General features: G+C 46.7%; 1 protein-coding gene across 1 annotated transcript in view; it reads left to right on the top strand.

Moving 5' to 3' along the window:
* Nucleotides 1–16,817, top strand: part of LOC138770477 (scavenger receptor cysteine-rich type 1 protein M130-like) — a 222,460-nt gene that overhangs the window by 120,457 nt on the left and 85,186 nt on the right. Inside the window, exon 12 of the mRNA XM_069949583.1 lies at nt 13,452–13,760. Coding sequence (XP_069805684.1) covers nt 13,452–13,760 — 309 coding nt within the window. The remainder of the gene's footprint in view (nt 1–13,451; nt 13,761–16,817) is intronic.

Here is a 16,817-nt window from a genome sequence, read left to right on the forward strand (position 1 = left end):
GCCTCCAAAGGGAAGGAGCGCCAATTGGCTTTTGGAAGCTGGATTTCACTGGAATGGATTTCAAGGGCCATGTCGCATTTACAGAGCCCTCGTGCTGCCAAGACACTGGAAACCCCCCACAAGTGACCCATTCTGGAAACTACACCCCTCAAGGAATCTAACAAGGGGTGCAGTGAGCATATGGACCCCACTGGTGACGGGCACAAATGTGGAAAAATGTGACGTGAAAGTGAAAATTTTCATTTTTTCACTTTCATGGCACAAATGTGCCCGTCATCCAGGGGTCCATATCCTCACTGCACCCCTTGTTAGATTCCTTGAGGGGTGTAGTTTCCAGAATGGGGTCACTTGTGGGGGGTTTCCAGTGTTTTGGCAGCACGAGGGCTCTGTAAATGCGACATGGCGTTCATCATCCATTCTAGCCAAATCCAACCTCTAAAATCCAAATGGCGCTCCTTCCCTTCGGAGGCTTGCCCTGCACCCACATGGCACTTTATGTCCAGATGTGGGGTATTTACGGACTCGGGGGAAATTGCTCTACACATTTTGTGTTTTTTTTTCTCTTTTAACCCCTTGTGAAAATGATAAATTCAAGGCTAGACCAACATTATAGTGTAAAAAATTTAATATTTCATTTTCACGCCACATTGTTCCACATTTGTGCCCGTCACCAGTGGGGTCCATATGCTGACTACACCCCTTGTTACATTCCTTGAGGGGTGTAGTTTCCATAATAGGGTCACTTGTGGGGGGTTTAACTGTCTTGGCAACACAGGGGCCTTTTGAATGCAACATGGCCCCTCGAAATCCATTCCATCCAAATCCAGCCTTCAAAAACCAAATGGCGCACCTCCCTTTGGAGGCTTACCCTGCACCCGCATGGCGCTTTATGTCCACATGTGGGGTATTTCCGTACTCAGGGGAAATTGCTCTACACATTGTGTTTTTTTTATCTTTTAACCCCTTGTGAAAATGAAAAAATCAAGACAAGATCAATGATTTAGAGTAAAAATTTTAAAAAAAAAATTACACTAAATGTTGGTCTAGCCTTGATTTTTTTCCATTTCCACAAGGGGTTAAAAAAGAAAATGAACACAAAACGTGTAGGGTAGTTTCCCCTGAGTACGAAAATACCCCACATGTGGACATAATTTGCCATATGGGCACAGGGCAAGTCACCAAAAGGACAGAGCGCCATTTAGAGGCTGGAATGGGGGATGGAGGCCATGTCGCAATTACAAAGCTCCTGTGCTGCCAGAACAGTAGAAACCCCCGACAAGTGACCCAATTCTGGAAACTACACCCCATAAGGAATCTAACAAGGGGTGCAGTGAGCATATGGACCCCACTAGTGATGGGCACATGTGTAGAACATGTGCCGTGAAAAAAAAAAAAAACATTTTTTTCATTTTCACGTCCCAAATGTGGCCGTCACCAGGGGGCCATATACCCGCTGCCCCACTTGTTAGATTCCTTATGGGGTGTAGTTTCCAGAATGGGGTCACTTGTGGGGGGTTTCTACTGTCCTGGCCGCACAGAGGCTTTGTAATTGCATCATGGCATCCTCTAATGGGAATGGCGGCCATACCTACTTAGCTGGGGAAAAGGGACAATTCTAATTTATTTGGGGGTATTAGGCCAATTATTAGTTTATAAGGTTGGAAATGACAGGTGTCCATCAAACTCAACCTGTGTTGATCCAGGGGAAGGCAAAAAACCCTCGTGAGGCAGACGACAGTAGCCTCATCACAGGGGAAAAATTCCTTCCCGACTCCATATTGGCGATCAGAATAATCCCTGGACCAAGGTGACCCCTGAAATAGGAATAAGGGACAGAATTTAGATAATGTAGATCCCCAGTGACGTGTAGTGCGCCTTGGAGCGATCCAGTATGCAGAGGCCGGGGGGATCAGGACAGGTGGCACACTGGTAAATGGCGTCCTTCCTGATCCCCCTGTTACCCCACACTCTGCACTTCTTCTGGGGTCTCCCTTTCTCCAGTGTGGGGGACGTCACCTGGAAAATGTTGTCCTGGTGCGATACGGGGTCCTTCACATCCAGAAGCGCTGGGTCCGCTCCATGGCTGCTAAATATTAGGGCTCTATTACTGCTTCTGATATTTTCGGATTGTGCCGCAAGCTACAGTAGCTCGGGCAGCGAGGGACCGGAAGAGGGGGTGCTGGTATAAATGTTATCCCCGTACAGGTGGTGACCTTTATCCAGCAGTGGGAAGATCAGTTCCCGGACGATCTTCCCACTTGTTCCGAGGATGGGCGGGAGGGGGCATCTGGGGGCATCTGGGGCTGGATTCGGGTGTCCCTTCCTACATACACTCTAAGGGTACGTGCACACTGCGGAATCGCGACAGATAACCCTTCGTGCATTCCGCAGTTGGCACCCGCCGGCGGACTGATGCAGGCGCACGTCTCCGTCCGTGTCGTAGACTCCATTCTATGCACGGGCGGATTCCGCTCTGCGTCCAACATGTTGATGGAATGACTGATGATGGAATCCGCCCGTGCATAGGATAGAGTCTATGACACGGGCGGAGACGCGCCCCTGCATCAGTCCGCCGGTGGGTGCCAGCTGCGGAATGCACAAATGGTTATCCTTCGCCATTGCGCAGTGTGCACCTACCCTATATCTGTAAGAGTACCCTGAGGTACTCTCACAGAGTTTGTAGAATTTCACGCCATACCGTCATCTCTTATTGGGACGGTACTGGCGGAAAAGACGTGTCTGGGGGGCAGCGTACGCTACGCTACCCCCCAGACATGTCATTGGAGGATGAGGATGAATGGAGGAAAGAAGGATCCCCCCCATTTATCCTCACTGGCTGTTTCGGTGTCGGAGGCAATAATAACGTATGCGTCCGATACCGAAAACACCCTGGGGGGCCATCTTTATATGGGGATTGGTATATAGGGTATGTAGTGGTGTAGTGTAAAACTTTATTCAATGTAGCGTGGTGTAATGTAGTGTTTTTTTACGTGTTTTTTACAGTAAGTATACAAAAAAAAACTACGCCAAAAATGGTGTTGCTGATGAATGCCGCACTTATGTTCGGCACTTATCAGCAGACCGTGGCAGTAGGATATAAAAAAAAACCACCCTACGCCAAAAAGGAGGAGTTGCTGATTAGCAGCGCACTTTCGTGCGATGCTGATCAACACTCAGCGGCGATAGGGTGCGGAAAATAGAAAAAAAAAAATTGGGAAAAAAAATTTTTTTTTTACTACATTCTGAACATCCCTGTAGTGGCTGATACGTGTATTACACTTATCAGCCGCTAGGGGGCAGCAGAGCGCAAGATCCGAAAATAGACGACGCTGGAGCCGGAAAAATACGAAAATAGACGACGCTGGAGCCGGAAAAAGCCGATCGGGACTCACGGAAGAAGCCGAAGTCCCGACAAGATGAAGAGGACGCCGGGAACCCGGAAGACGCCGATCAGGACCCCGGGACAGGTGAGTAATGTACAAATACCTGCTCCGGACCCCTCAGCTACCTAGCTGAGGGGTCCGGAGCAGGTATTTATTACTTGTGGGGACTTTGATCGCCGTGAACGGCCGGCCGGCTGGCCGGCCGTTCACGGCGATCGGGACGGTGGTACCGTGACCACCATTACTTTTTACAGTAATGGCGGTCGGTGCCGTCCTCGGGACAGCACCGACCACCATTTTTTTTCCGGGTCATCGGGCCACCGATGGCCCGGAAAGGTTCCGATCGCCGCTATGGGCTTATCAGCCAATAGCGGCGATCGTCGGCATGGGGGGGGTTAACAACCCTCCATGCCGACAGGGAGAGATGGCCTGCTATGTATTATAGCAGGCTATCTCCCCCGATCGGGACCCGGCCGGCCGCGGCGCCCGTTTAAAGGGCCGACGTACCGGTACGTCATGGGTCCTTAAGTGACAGCGATCCATGACGTGCCGGTACGTCATGGGTCCTTAAGAGGTTAATTAGCGGGCACGGCGATCGGACCGTGCCCGCTAATAGCCGCGATCCCGGGCTACATGCGGCACCCGGGATCGCGGCAGTTCAGAGGGGGGTCGCCGCGCGACCCCCCTCTGAACTCCCATAGCGGCATGAGGACGTTCAATAACGTCCTGGTGCAGCTATGGGTTAAAGGAAAAGTCTGGCCAAAATTATTTTTATAGTGCTTGAAAAGCACTATATTGTAATCCGTATTCTTCTTCTTCTTCTTCTTCCGTTTACTCTTCTTCCAGCCATTTTTCTGCACGTAATACAGCCCAAACCGCTTTGCGCACAGACTCCGTTCAAACTGCGTTTTGAAGCCCTCGGCGGTGTGAGGTGTGATATCTATTTTTCGTTTTGATTGAATTTGTCATTTTTAAGAAATTTACGTTTAAAGACCCCTAATTTCCCATAGAAAATAATGGACAATTGAAAATAATGGCCACACTCTAACCGCTAACAGCCAATCACAGCACATATGCAAATAGCTGAAATATAGCAGCCAATAGGAACTCTAAAGTCTTGTCAGGCAATGTATCACAACATCCACAGTCACATGTCCACTATTGGCCAATAGAAGATGTAATATATGGAAGGTCCTTAATGATTTTGTCTTACTGACATGAGTAAGATTGTCATGGTAACCAAGCAATGATCTTTAACATTATAAGTAGCAGAGTTCAGTCAGTAAAATAGCAGAGCTGAGGCAGGCGTGTAGCAGGAACGGTATGCAAGCCGCACTTAAAGAGACGGTACTCAAGCCACTTTTAAAGGGATGGTACCCAAGCCGCTCTTAAAGGGACGGTACCCAAGCCTCTGTGTAAGAGGAATTATATAAGTCGCTCTTACAGGGACAGTACCCAAAGCGATCTTAAAGGGACGGTAACCAAGTTGCTCTTACAGGGACGGTACCCAAGCCGCTCTTGAAGGGATGGTAATGAAGTCGCTCTTAAAGGGACCCATTTAGAGCGACTTGGGTACCGTCCCTTTAAGAGCGACTTCATTACCATCCCTTTAAGAGCCGGGTCCCTTTAAGAGCGAAATGGGTCCCTTTAAGAGCGAAATGGGTCCCTTTAAACGTTAAATGGGTCCCTTCAAGAGCAACCTGGGTCCCTTCAAGAGCGACCTGGGTCCCTTTAAGAGCGAAATATGTCCCTTTAAGAGCAAAATGGGTCCCTTTAAGAGCGACCTGGATCCCTTTAAGAGCGAAATGGGTCTCTTTAACCCCTTGCCTCTAAAGCCTGTTTTGGCCTTAATGACCAAGCTAATTTTTTTAAAATCTGACCTGTCTCACTTTATGCGCTTATAGCTCAGTGATGCTTTAACGTATGCTAGCGATTCTGAGATAGTTTTTTCGTCACATATGGCATTTTATGTTAGTGGCAAAATTTGGTCACTACTTTGTTTTTTTATGTGAAAAACATCAAAATATCATGAAAAATTTGAAAAATTTGCATTTTATGAACCTTGAAATTATCTGCTTCTTAAAAAAGGAAGTCATAGCACATAAATTAGTTACTAAATGACATTATGAATATGTCTTCTTTATTCTGGCATAATTTGGTAAACATATTTTACCTTTTTAGGGTGTTATGGGGCTTAGAAATGTATCAGCAAATTATCAAATTTTCATGAAATTTCCAAAATGGATTTAGGAGGCTTGTACACTGAAAACCCCCATAAGTGACCCCATTTTGGAAAGTAGACACCTTAAAGAATTAACCTAGGGGTAAAATGAGCATTTTAACCCTACAGGGGCTGGAGGAAAGTGTTCACCATTAGACCGTAAAAAAATTGAAAATTTAAATTTTCCAATAATATATACGTTTAGATTAAAGTTTCTCATTTTCAAAAGGAACATGAGAAAAAAAGCACGCTAAAATTTGTAACGCAGGTTCTCCTGAGTACAACAGTATATATGTGGGCATCAACCACCGTAGGGGCACACAGCGGGGCTCAGAAGGGAGCGCCAAATAGCTTTTTTAATGCAGATTTTGCTGAAGAAGCTTCTAAACGCGCCTGCTTCTGACAGTTAACTGTTTCTGACAGTTAAAATGAAAAACCTGAATTTTTCCAATAATATGTTAGTTTAGTTTGAAATTTCTCGATTTCACGAGCAACAGGAGAAAAAAAAGTACCGCAAAATCTGTAAAGCAGGTTCTTCTGAATACAATGGTACCCCATACGTGGGCATAAACCTCTGTATGGGCACACAGCAGGGCTCAGAAGGGAAGGAGTGCCAATTAGCATTTTCAGTGCAGATTTTGCTGAAGAAGTTTCTGAGCGCCAAGTGCTTTTGCAGTGCCCTTGTGGTTCCAGCAGAGTAAAATTTCCCCAAAAGTCACTACATTTTGGAAAGTACACCCCTCAAAGAATTCATTTTGGGATTAGAGGAAAGTATTCGAAAGTAGAGAGTAAAAATTAAAAACTCGAATTTTTCCAATAATATGTTTGTTTAGTTAGAAATTTCTAAATTTCACGAGGAACAGGAAAAAACATTCACACCAAAATCTGTAACGCAGGTTCTCCTGAGTAGAACGGTACCCCATATGTGGGCATAAACCACTGTATGGGCACACAGCAGGGCTCAGAAGGAAAGGAGTGCAATTAGCATTTTCAGTGCAGATTTTGCTAAAGAAGTTGCCGAGCGCCAGGTGCATTTGCAGAGCCCCTGTAGTGCCAGCGGAGTAAAATATCGCCATAAGTCCCCCCATTTTGGAAAGTGAACCCCTCAGAGAATTTATCTTGGGGTGTGGTGAGCATTTTGACCCCACAGGTATTGGAGGAAAGTATTCAAAAGTAGACAGTAAAAATGAAAAACTCGAATTTTTCCAATAATATGTAGTTTGAAATTTCTCTTTTTTACGACGAACAGGGGAGAAAATTCACCATCAAATCTGTAACGCATGTTCTCCTAAGTAGAACAGTACCCCATATGTGGGCATAATCAACTCTATGGGCACACAGCAGGCCTCAGAAGGGAAGAAGCGCCAATTAGCATTTTCAGTGCAGATTTTGCTAAAGAAGTTTCTAAACGCCAGGTTTGTTTGCAGAGCCCCTGTAGCGCAAGCGGAGTAAAAAAAAAACAATAAGTCACCCCCTTTTAGAAAGTGCACCCTTCAAAGAATTAATCTTGGGGTGCAGTGAGCATTTTGACCCCACAGGTATTAAAGGAAAGTATTCAAAATTGGCCATTAAAAATGAAAAACTCGAATTTTTCCAATAATATGTTGGCTTAGTTTAAAATTTCTAAATTTCACGGGGAAAAGGAGAAAAAAGTAACCCAAAATCTGTAACGCATGTTCTCCTGAGTAAAACGTTACCCCATATGTGAGCATAAACCACTGTATGGGCACACAGCAGGGCTCAGAAGGAAGGGAGCATCAATTTGCTGGAGCAAAACTGCAGCTAGTAATGGTTATTAGAACAGCGCAGTTACTAAAACACAATTAAAAAAAAATGAGATTACAGGTAATGCGGGGTGATTACGGGCAACCTGGGTGGTTATGTGCAACCTGCTGTGGTTACGGGTAATCTGGAGGTGGTTACGGGCAACCTGCAGTGGTTACAGGCAGCCTGCTGTGGTTACGGCCAACGTGAGGTGGTTATGGACAATTTGGGTTTGATACGGATAAAATAAAGTGCTTATGTGTAATTTGAGTTGGTTACGGCAATCTGGCGTGGTTACGGGCAATCTGGAGGGGGTCATTGGCAATTTGGGCTGGTTAGAGGCAAAGTGGGGTGGTTAAAGGCAGTGTGCGGTGGTTAGAAACAATGTGAGGTGGTTAGAGGCAATGTGCGGTGGTTAGAGGCAACGTGTAGTGGTTAGAGGCAGTGTGCGGTGGTTAGAGGCAGCGTGCGGTGGTTAGAGACAGTGTGCGATGTCAGAGGTAACATGTGGTGGTAAGTGGCAACGTGCGGTGGTCAGTGGCAACGTGCGGTGGTTACGTGTAATCTGTCATGATTACGGGAAAGCCGGGGTGGTTACGGTCAACGTGCGGTGGTTACGGGCAACGTGTGGTGGTTACATGCAATCGGGCGTGATTACGGACAACCTGGGGTGGTTACGGGCCACCTGGGGCGGATACGGGTAATCTGGGGGGTTAGGGGTAATCTGGGAGTAAACTGCAATTATTACTTTAATAAAAAGTGTGTGTTTTATTTTTTTGTATGTTTTTCACTTTTTGTACTTTTACACATTTGTTTCACTGTATTATTAGGATTACTGTGATACTTTCTATCACAGTAATCATAGTTCAGTGAAAGAGACCAAATTGGTCTCTGTCACTTTAAAAGAGTTGGCTGGTTGTGGAGTGCATGCACACTTCATAACCAGCCTGGACGTCGAGGAGGAAGGAGCTCCCTAGATCAGGTAATGTATATGGGGGAGGAGGATGACTGGGGGACGGGGGTGACTGGGGGGGTGACTTGGGGGGCGACACTATCATTTTTTATCTCGTCACCAATCATTTATGGTGACAGAGGATAAAAAGTGCTTCTTTGCACTGGAAACAGGTGATCAGCGGTATATAGTATATACCACCGATCGCCTGATCCGGGAACACAGGGGTGGTCCCCGATCACTACCCCATGCTCTCCGCTACCTCCGGTGGCGGAGAGCATGGGGCTTTGATCATTTATTCATTTCCATCCCTGTGATTGGAGGGTGATCTGGGGTCTGATGTGGGGTCTGAGGGGACATTTTTTATCGGTGGGGGGAGATGAAAGCTATCGGCGGCGCCGGTAATTCCCGGTACCGGAGATCACCGCTATAACGGTAATAGCGGTTATCTCCGGTACCGGGGGACGAGGGGAGGGGGGCCGGGGGAAATAAAATTGTTGTGGCGGTGGGGGGAGGCAACGTGCTGCAGCCTCTTCCCGCTGCCCGATCGGCGGGAGGACACAAATCTCCCCATAGACGCTGCGGTCGCATTGACCGCGGTGTTTTTATTGGGTTAACTGCCCGGGGGGAGCGCGGCTCCCCTCCGGGCAGAGGCGGCAGGAGGATGCTGTGTGACACAGCCTCCTCCTGCTGCCCGATCGTACATAGGGACAGCGGGGGAAGGCAGGGAAGCCATGACGTTCCTGGAATGTCATGTTGCATTAACTACCTGCTTTACATGACGTTCCAGGATTGTCATTTTGCGGCAAGGGGTTAAGAGCGACATGGGTCCCTTTAAGAGCGACCTGGGTCCATTTAAGAGCGAAATGGGTCCCCTTAAGCGTGAAATTGGTCCCTTTAGGAGGGAAATTGGTCCCTTAAGAGCGACCTGGGTGCCTTTAAGAGCGACCTGGGTCCCTTTTAAGAGCTATCTGGGTCCCTTTAAGAGCGAAATGAGTCCATTTCAGAGCGAAAGGGGTCCCTTTAAGAGCGAAATGGTTTCTTTCAAGTGCGACCTGGGTCCCTTTAAGAGCGAAATGGGTCCCTTTCAGAGTGACCTGGGTCCCTTTAAAAACGATCTGGGTCCCTTTAAAAGCTAAATGGTTCCTTTAAGCGTGAAATTGGTCCTTTAAGAGCGACCTGGGTCCCTTTAAGAGCGACCTGGGTCCCTTTAAGAGCAACCTGGGTCCCTTTAAGTGCTACCTGGGTCCGTTTAAGTGCGAAATGGGTCCCTTAAGGAATGAAATTGGTTCCTTGATAAGCGACCTGGATCCCTTAAAGAGCGACCTGGGTCCCTTAAAGAGCGACCTGGGTCCCTTAAAGAGCGACCTGGGTCCCTTAAAGAGCGACCTGGGTCCCTTAAAGAGCGACCTGGGTCCCTTAAAGAGCGACCTGGGTCCCTTTAAGAGCGACCTGGGTCCCTTTATGAGTGACCTGCTGGACACTCCCTTGGAATTACAATGTATGTGTGTATGTAATGTAATGTTATGTACTGTACTTTGTGATTGAATACATTTATGGAATACTTTGGGGAGCAAGTGTCCTTACTCCCCAAAGTATCCCATAAATGTATTCAAGAAATACATTTGCAGGGCACCGAGCAGGGAGGGAGAGAAGTGCCATCTACCTCCTCCCTCCTTCCCTGCTCGGTGCTGGACACATATACACAGTACTACTCCCCCATTATCTGCAGATAATGGGGGAGTAGTACCTGTGCTATCTATGCCCATCACATCGCCGCCGCCGCTCACACAGGGGCCGCTCTTCATGCCCCCTCTGCCGCTCCCCCTCCTCTTCCCGGCTTCAAACTAACTATCGTGCCTCTGACTCCCTGTCGCCCGCGCCGCTGACTCCCATACGCCCGCGCCGCTGCTTACACTATCCAACTCTCTGCTCCTGCATGCCGGCCGCCTCAGTCCTCCCCCACCCACGGCACTCCTGGTGCTTCCTGGTGTTCCCGTCCAGGGTGGGGGCGGGCTGACGTGGCCGGCATGCAGGAGCAGAGAGCGGCGGCCAGATAGTGTAACTGTATAACTTTCCATAAGTAATAACATATAAAAAAATCATTTTGGCCGGACTTCTCCTTTAAATATTAACTATTACAGGGGGCGGTATTATTGCTGGGGATCGTGGCAATTGTTTGATTAGGCAGCCTCAGAGACATCCATGCATGCTGCCTCTGCTTTTTCCATCTCCATTTCCATGGTGTTTCCATCATTTTCTGAGGTTGACAGTTTTTCACATGACCTTCCCTCTATCGAACTTGGGTCCCCTGCAAAAATGCTCGAGTTTCCCATTGACTTCAATGAAGTTCGTTACTCAAAACGAGCACCAAAATGATCATTGGGAAATATTTTTCTCGAGTAACGAGCACCCGAGCATTTTAGTACTCGCTCATCACTAATTATGACCCTTTTCTCTCTTGTGATGGGTGGGAAAGGAAGAAAGGAAGGAAGGAAGGAAGGAAGGAAGGAAGGAAGGAAGGAAGGAAGGAAGGAAGGAAGTGTCCTTGCTCCCCAAAGTATCCCATAAATGTATTCAATAAATGCATTTGTAGGGCATGAGGGGGGGAGAGGGGAAGGAAGAGAGAGGAAGGAAGGAACAAACGAACGGACGAAAGAAGGCAGAGAGAGGAAGGAAGGAAGGAAGAGAGAGGAAGGAAGGAAGGAAGGAAGAGAGAGAGGAAGGAAGGAAGGAAGGAAGGAAGGAAGAGAGAGGAAGGAAGGAAGGAAGGCAGGAAGAGAGAGGAAGGAAGGAAGGAAGGAAGGAAGGAAGAGGAAGGAACAGAGAGGAAGGAAGGGAGAGGAAGGAAGGAAGGAAGGAACAGAGAGGAAGGAAGGAAGAGAGAGGAAGGAAGGAAGGAAGGAAGGAAGGAAGAGGAAGGAAGAGAGAGGAAGGAAGGAAGGAAGAGAGAGAGAGGAAGGAAGGAAGGAAGGAAGAGAGAGGAAGAAAGGAAGGAAGGAAGAGAGAGGAAGGAAGGAAGGAAGAGAGAGAGAGAGAGGAAGGAAGGAAGGAAGGAAGAGAGAGGAAGGAAGGAAGGAAGGAAGAGAGAGGAAGGAAGGAAGAGAGAGGAAGGAAGGAAGAGAGAGGAAGGAAGGAAGGAAGGAAGGGAGAGAGAGGAAGGAAGGAAGGAAGGAAGAGAGAGGAAGGAAGGAAGGAAGAGAGAGGAAGGAAGGAAGGAAGAAATAGAGAGGAAGGAAGGAAGGAAGAGAGAGAGGAAGGAAGGAAGGAAGGAAGGAAGGAAGGAAGAGAGAGGAAGGAACAGAGAGGAAGGAAGGAAGGAACAGAGAGGAAGGAAGGAAGAGAGAGGAAGGAAGGAAGGAAGAGAGGAAGGAAGGAAGGAAGGAAGAGAGAGGAAGGAAGGAAGAGAGAGAGAGGAAGGAAGGAAGGAAGGAAGAGAGAGGAAGGAAGGAAGGAAGGAAGGAAGGAAGGAAGAGAGAGGAAGGAAGGAAGAGAGAGGAAGGAAAAGAGAGGAAGGAAGGAATACATAAATGTATTCAATAAATGCATTTGTAGGGCATGAGGGGGGGAGAGGGGAAGGAAGAGAGAGGAAGGAAGGAACAAACGAACGGACGAAAGAAGGCAGAGAGAGGAAGGAAGGAAGGAAGAGAGAGAGGAAGGAAGGAAGGAAGGAAGAGAGAGAGGAAGGAAGGAAGGAAGGAAGGAAGAGAGAGGAAGGAAGGAAGGAAGGAAGGCAGGAAGAGAGAGGAAGGAAGGAAGGAAGGAAGGAAGGAAGGAAGGAAGGAAGAGGAAGGAACAGAGAGGAAGGAAGGGAGAGGAAGGAAGGAAGGAAGGAAGAGAGAGGAAGGAAGGAAGGAAGGAAGGAAGAGGAAGGAAGAGAGAGGAAGGAAGGAAGGAAGAGAGAGAGAGGAAGGAAGGAAGGAAGAGAGAGGAAGAAAGGAAGGAAGGAAGAGAGAGGAAGGAAGGAAGGAAGAGAGAGAGAGAGAGGAAGGAAGGAAGGAAGAGAGAGGAAGGAAGGAAGGAAGGAAGAGAGAGGAAGGAAGGAAGAGAGAGGAAGGAAGGAAGAGAGAGGAAGGAAGGAAGGAAGGAAGGAAGGAAGGAAGGAAGGAAGGGAGAGAGAGGAAGGAAGGAAGGAAGGAAGAGAGAGGAAGGAAGGAAGGAAGGAAGAGAGAGGAAGGAAGGAAGGAAGAAATAGAGAGGAAGGAAGGAAGGAAGAGAGAGAGGAAGGAAGGAAGGAAGGAAGAGAGAGGAAGGAACAGAGAGGAAGGAAGGAAGGAACAGAGAGGAAGGAAGGAAGAGAGAGGAAGGAAGGAAGGAAGAGAGGAAGGAAGGAAGGAAGGAAGGAAGAGAGAGGAAGGAAGGAAGGAAGAGAGAGAGAGGAAGGAAGGAAGGAAGAGAGAGGAAGGAAGGAAGGAAGGAAGGAAGAGAGAGGAAGGAAGGAAGAGAGAGGAAGGAAAAGAGAGGAAGGAAGGAAGGAAGGAAGGGAGAGAGAGGAAGGAAGGAAGGAAGAGAGAGGAAGGAAGGAAGAGAGAGGAAGGAAGAGAGAGGAAGGAAGGAAGGAAGGAAGGGAGAGAGAGGAAGGAAGGAAGGAAGGAAGGAAGGAAGGAAGGAAGGAAGGAAGGAAGGAAGAGAGAGGAAGGAAGGAAGAAATAGAGAGGAAGGAAGGAAGAGAGAGAGGAAGGAAGGAAGGAAGGAAGGAAGGAAGGAAGGAAGGAAGGAAGAGAGGAAGGAAGGAAGGAAGGAAGGAAGGAAGGATGGATGGATTGATTCAGGGCTTTAAAAAAAGGTGTTGTTTAAGGGGTTATCCAGCGCTACAAAAACATGGGCACTTTCCCCCTACTGTTGTCTCCAGTTAGGGTGGGGTTTTGAAACTCAGTTCTATTGAAGTAAATGAAGCTTAATTTCCAAACTGCACCTGAACTGGAGACAACAGTAGGGGGAAAAGTGGCCATGTTTTTGTAGCGCTGGATAACCCCTTTAATTAAAAAAAAAATTGAAACAGACACAAGCTCACACGAGACACAATTCATATCCAGTGGTGCTGGAAAAGTACAATTCTATATACATTAAAATGTAATGGCTAAGTTATGTTGTTTGTTACTTCAGTGAATTTTGCCTCATCATTCTTTAGTTCACAGAGAATACAGACTGGTGGATGGGCCTAACCCTTGCTCAGGACATTTAGAAGCGCTCCATGGTGATACATGGGGATCTGTCTGTGATGATGACACAGGGCTAAGTGTGGCCAATGTACTTTGTAAAGAACTTCAATGTGGAGAAGCAATGCATACATCCCTGACCTATACAAGAAGACCTGGACCTATATGGACGGAGCTAATTTGGTGTAATGGTGATGAGACCAGATTAAATGACTGTAATAGAGATCCTGCGGTAGGAGAAAGCTGCATGAAATTAGGTCCTCCTGTGATTGAATGTAAAGGTAAATTTTCATGTGTCAGTGTCACGTGTCAGTGTATAAAGCAGTATTCCAGTTTTAGTCAGTTTAAAGATAGGGAACAAAAAGCAGATCTGAGGATTTGATAATGGACTTGAGAATGGGAACATAATAATCATTAGAATAAACTAGAAAATGTACCTGGCGCTGCCCGGGTATAAAGTGTCAGTGTGTTCATTAGATTTGTTCTAAGGTGCCCAGGAGGCCAAGCTAAAGGTATTGTTTCATCTGAGATAATCAGTGGAATTAGTGTATACCTGTAGTACATAGTTGGAGGGGTTCTGTATACCCACAGAGTATAGTTTCTAGGGGTCTCGCATATCTGAAGTGCATAGTTGGGGGGGCTGTATACCTATACTATAGTGTATAGTTGGGGGAGGGTCCTGTATACCTGTAGTGTGTAGTTGGGGGGGCTCTATACCTGTAGTGTATAGTTGAGGGAGGTGCTGTATACCTGCAGTGTATAGTTGGTTAAGGTCCTGTATACCTGTACTGTATAGTTTGCGAGTCCTGTATACCTGTAGTATATAGTTGCTGCTGTATACCTGTAATATATAGTTGGTGGAGGTATTGTATACCTGTAGTTTAAAGTTTGAGGGTCCTGGATACCTGAAGTGTATAATTGGTGGAGGTCTTGTATACCTGTAGTGTATAGTTTTGAGGTCCTGTATACCTGTAGTGTATAGTTTGGGGTCCTATATACCTGTAGTATATAGTTGGTGGAGTTCCTGTATACCTGTAGTGTATAGTTTTGGGGTCCTGTATACCTGTGGTGTATAGTTTGGGGTCCTGTATACCTGTAGTATATAGTTGGTGGAGGTCCTGTATACCTGTATTGTATAGTTTAGGGGTCCTGTATACCTGTAGTGTAAAGTTTGGGGTCCTGTATACCTAAAGTATATAGTTGGTGGAGGTCCTGTATACCTGTATTGTATAGTTTAGGGGTCCTGTATACCTGTAGTGTAAAGTTTGGGGTCCTGTATACCTAAAGTATATAGTTGGTGGAGGTCCCGTGCACCTGTAGTGTATAGTTGTGGGGTCCTGTATACCTCTAGTGTCCTGTATACCTGCAGGGTCGTATTTACCATTTGGCACCCATGGTCTGGTGCGTAGGGTGGCTCCTTGCAGAGGGGCAGTACCCTCCCGTTCAGACTTGCCAGAAAATCTGGTGTCTTTTCGAGGGAGGTATGGCGGTATTGGTCAGGTCTGGTGTGATGGTGTTTTCCAGTCATAGTGTGGCGGTATTGGTCAGGTCGGGTATAGTGGTGTTATCCAGTCACAGTATGGCAGTATTGGTCAGGTCTGGTATGGCAGTGTTACCCAGTCACAGTATGGCGGCATTGTTCAGGTCTGGTATGGCAGTGTTATCCAGTCACAGTATGGCGGTATTGAACAGGACTGATATGGCAGTCTTATCTAGTCACAGTATGGCAGTATTGGGCAGGTGTGGTATGACAGTGTTTTTTAGTCACAGTAAGGTGGTATTGGTCCGGCCTGGTGTGGTGGTGTAATCCAGTTACAGTATGGCGGTATTGGTCAGGTCTGGTAGAGCAGTTTTTTCCAGTCATAGTATGGCGGTATTGGTCAGGTGTGTTATGACAGTGTTACCCAGTCACAGTTTGGCGGTATTGGTCAGGTCTGGTATGGCAATGTTATCTAGTCACAGTATGGCGGTATTGGTCAGGTGTGGTATGAAAGTGTTATACAGTCACAGCTGGGAAGAAAGGGTGTAGAAACTCCTGGACGTAGAAATTTTAAATTTAACTTTTATTCGTGCATTTTAAAATTCAGTAGTGGGCATAGCAGGACCTACGCGTTTTGCGCTGCTGCGCTTAATCATGGTCTAGTGTCAAATAAATCTCGTAATGAATAAAAACAGGTGACCAACCAATGGAAAGATCCCTACATCATGGATCATGTGCCTAAACAGCACAGGTGTAGCATGAATACAACTCCCACTCATTACATATATATTTGGATAAATCCTAAAACACTTATAGAGTGAAAGTGCATGCTAAATAGTAAAGCAAATTTAGAAATAATGATAAAGTAGGTCATTTTTGTAGTTAAGACCTTTGGGATACCTGGTGTCTAACCGGAAAATCATTTCTGCTTCCTTATGCAAGACCTGTTTGTGCCAGTCACCTCCTCTCGGTGGTTTTTTAACCCTTATAATGGCATGTGTGCTGAAGGTGCTGACATCCCCTCCGTGTATCTCAATAAAATGTTTCGCTGCCCCTGATACATTGGTCTTGTGTTGCTTCCTGATGCTTGTGAGATGTTCGCCAATGCGTTGTTTGTATTTTCTGATGGTGCATCCCACGTAAGACAAATTGCAAGTAGTGCAGTTGATAATGTAAATTACATGATCACTATTGCAATTCAGGAAGTCACTGATCTCATAGATTCTTTCCCTGGAACTATCGCTGAAGGTTCCTTTGTTATGAGTCACAAACTTGCATACAGGGCAACGTATGTCTCCGCATTTATAACTGCCCGTAAGCCTACGGCTGGTTTGCGGTGTCTCTGGGTGCAACATACTTGGTGACAACAGATCCCCTAGCGATCTGCCTCTGCGTGATACACATCTAAAACCCTGATCCAAGATCTTGGACAGGGTTTCATCCTGACGTAGGATGGAAATATATATTTTTTTTTTTGAGGATATCTACAATTTGTTTATATTGAGGTGAGTATGTGGTAGAAAATGTTATCGGAGTGTGTGACTCCTGTACACTTTGTGCTAAGCGGGTTGCGGTTTCTTTGCATTGTGTCTCAAAAACCGTATTGTCTGAACAAATGCGCTTTACCCGTGTAAACTTCCCTACTGGAATCGCTTGTATGGTGTTAAGGGGATGTTCACTCGTACATGTAATATAGTGTTTCCCGCGGTGGGCTTCCGGAAAACTGAGGTGGTGACAGCTTTTTTGGGAGCCGAGGCCTGTAAAGTAATGTCCAAAAAGGTAATTTCTGTTTTGTGAAAATAATGGGTAAAAGATAAATTAAATACATTGTTATTTATGTACTGGACAAACTGGCGTG

This window comes from Dendropsophus ebraccatus, chromosome 13 (assembly GCF_027789765.1).
Source record: "Dendropsophus ebraccatus isolate aDenEbr1 chromosome 13, aDenEbr1.pat, whole genome shotgun sequence".
Lineage (NCBI taxonomy): Eukaryota > Metazoa > Chordata > Amphibia > Anura > Hylidae > Dendropsophus > Dendropsophus ebraccatus.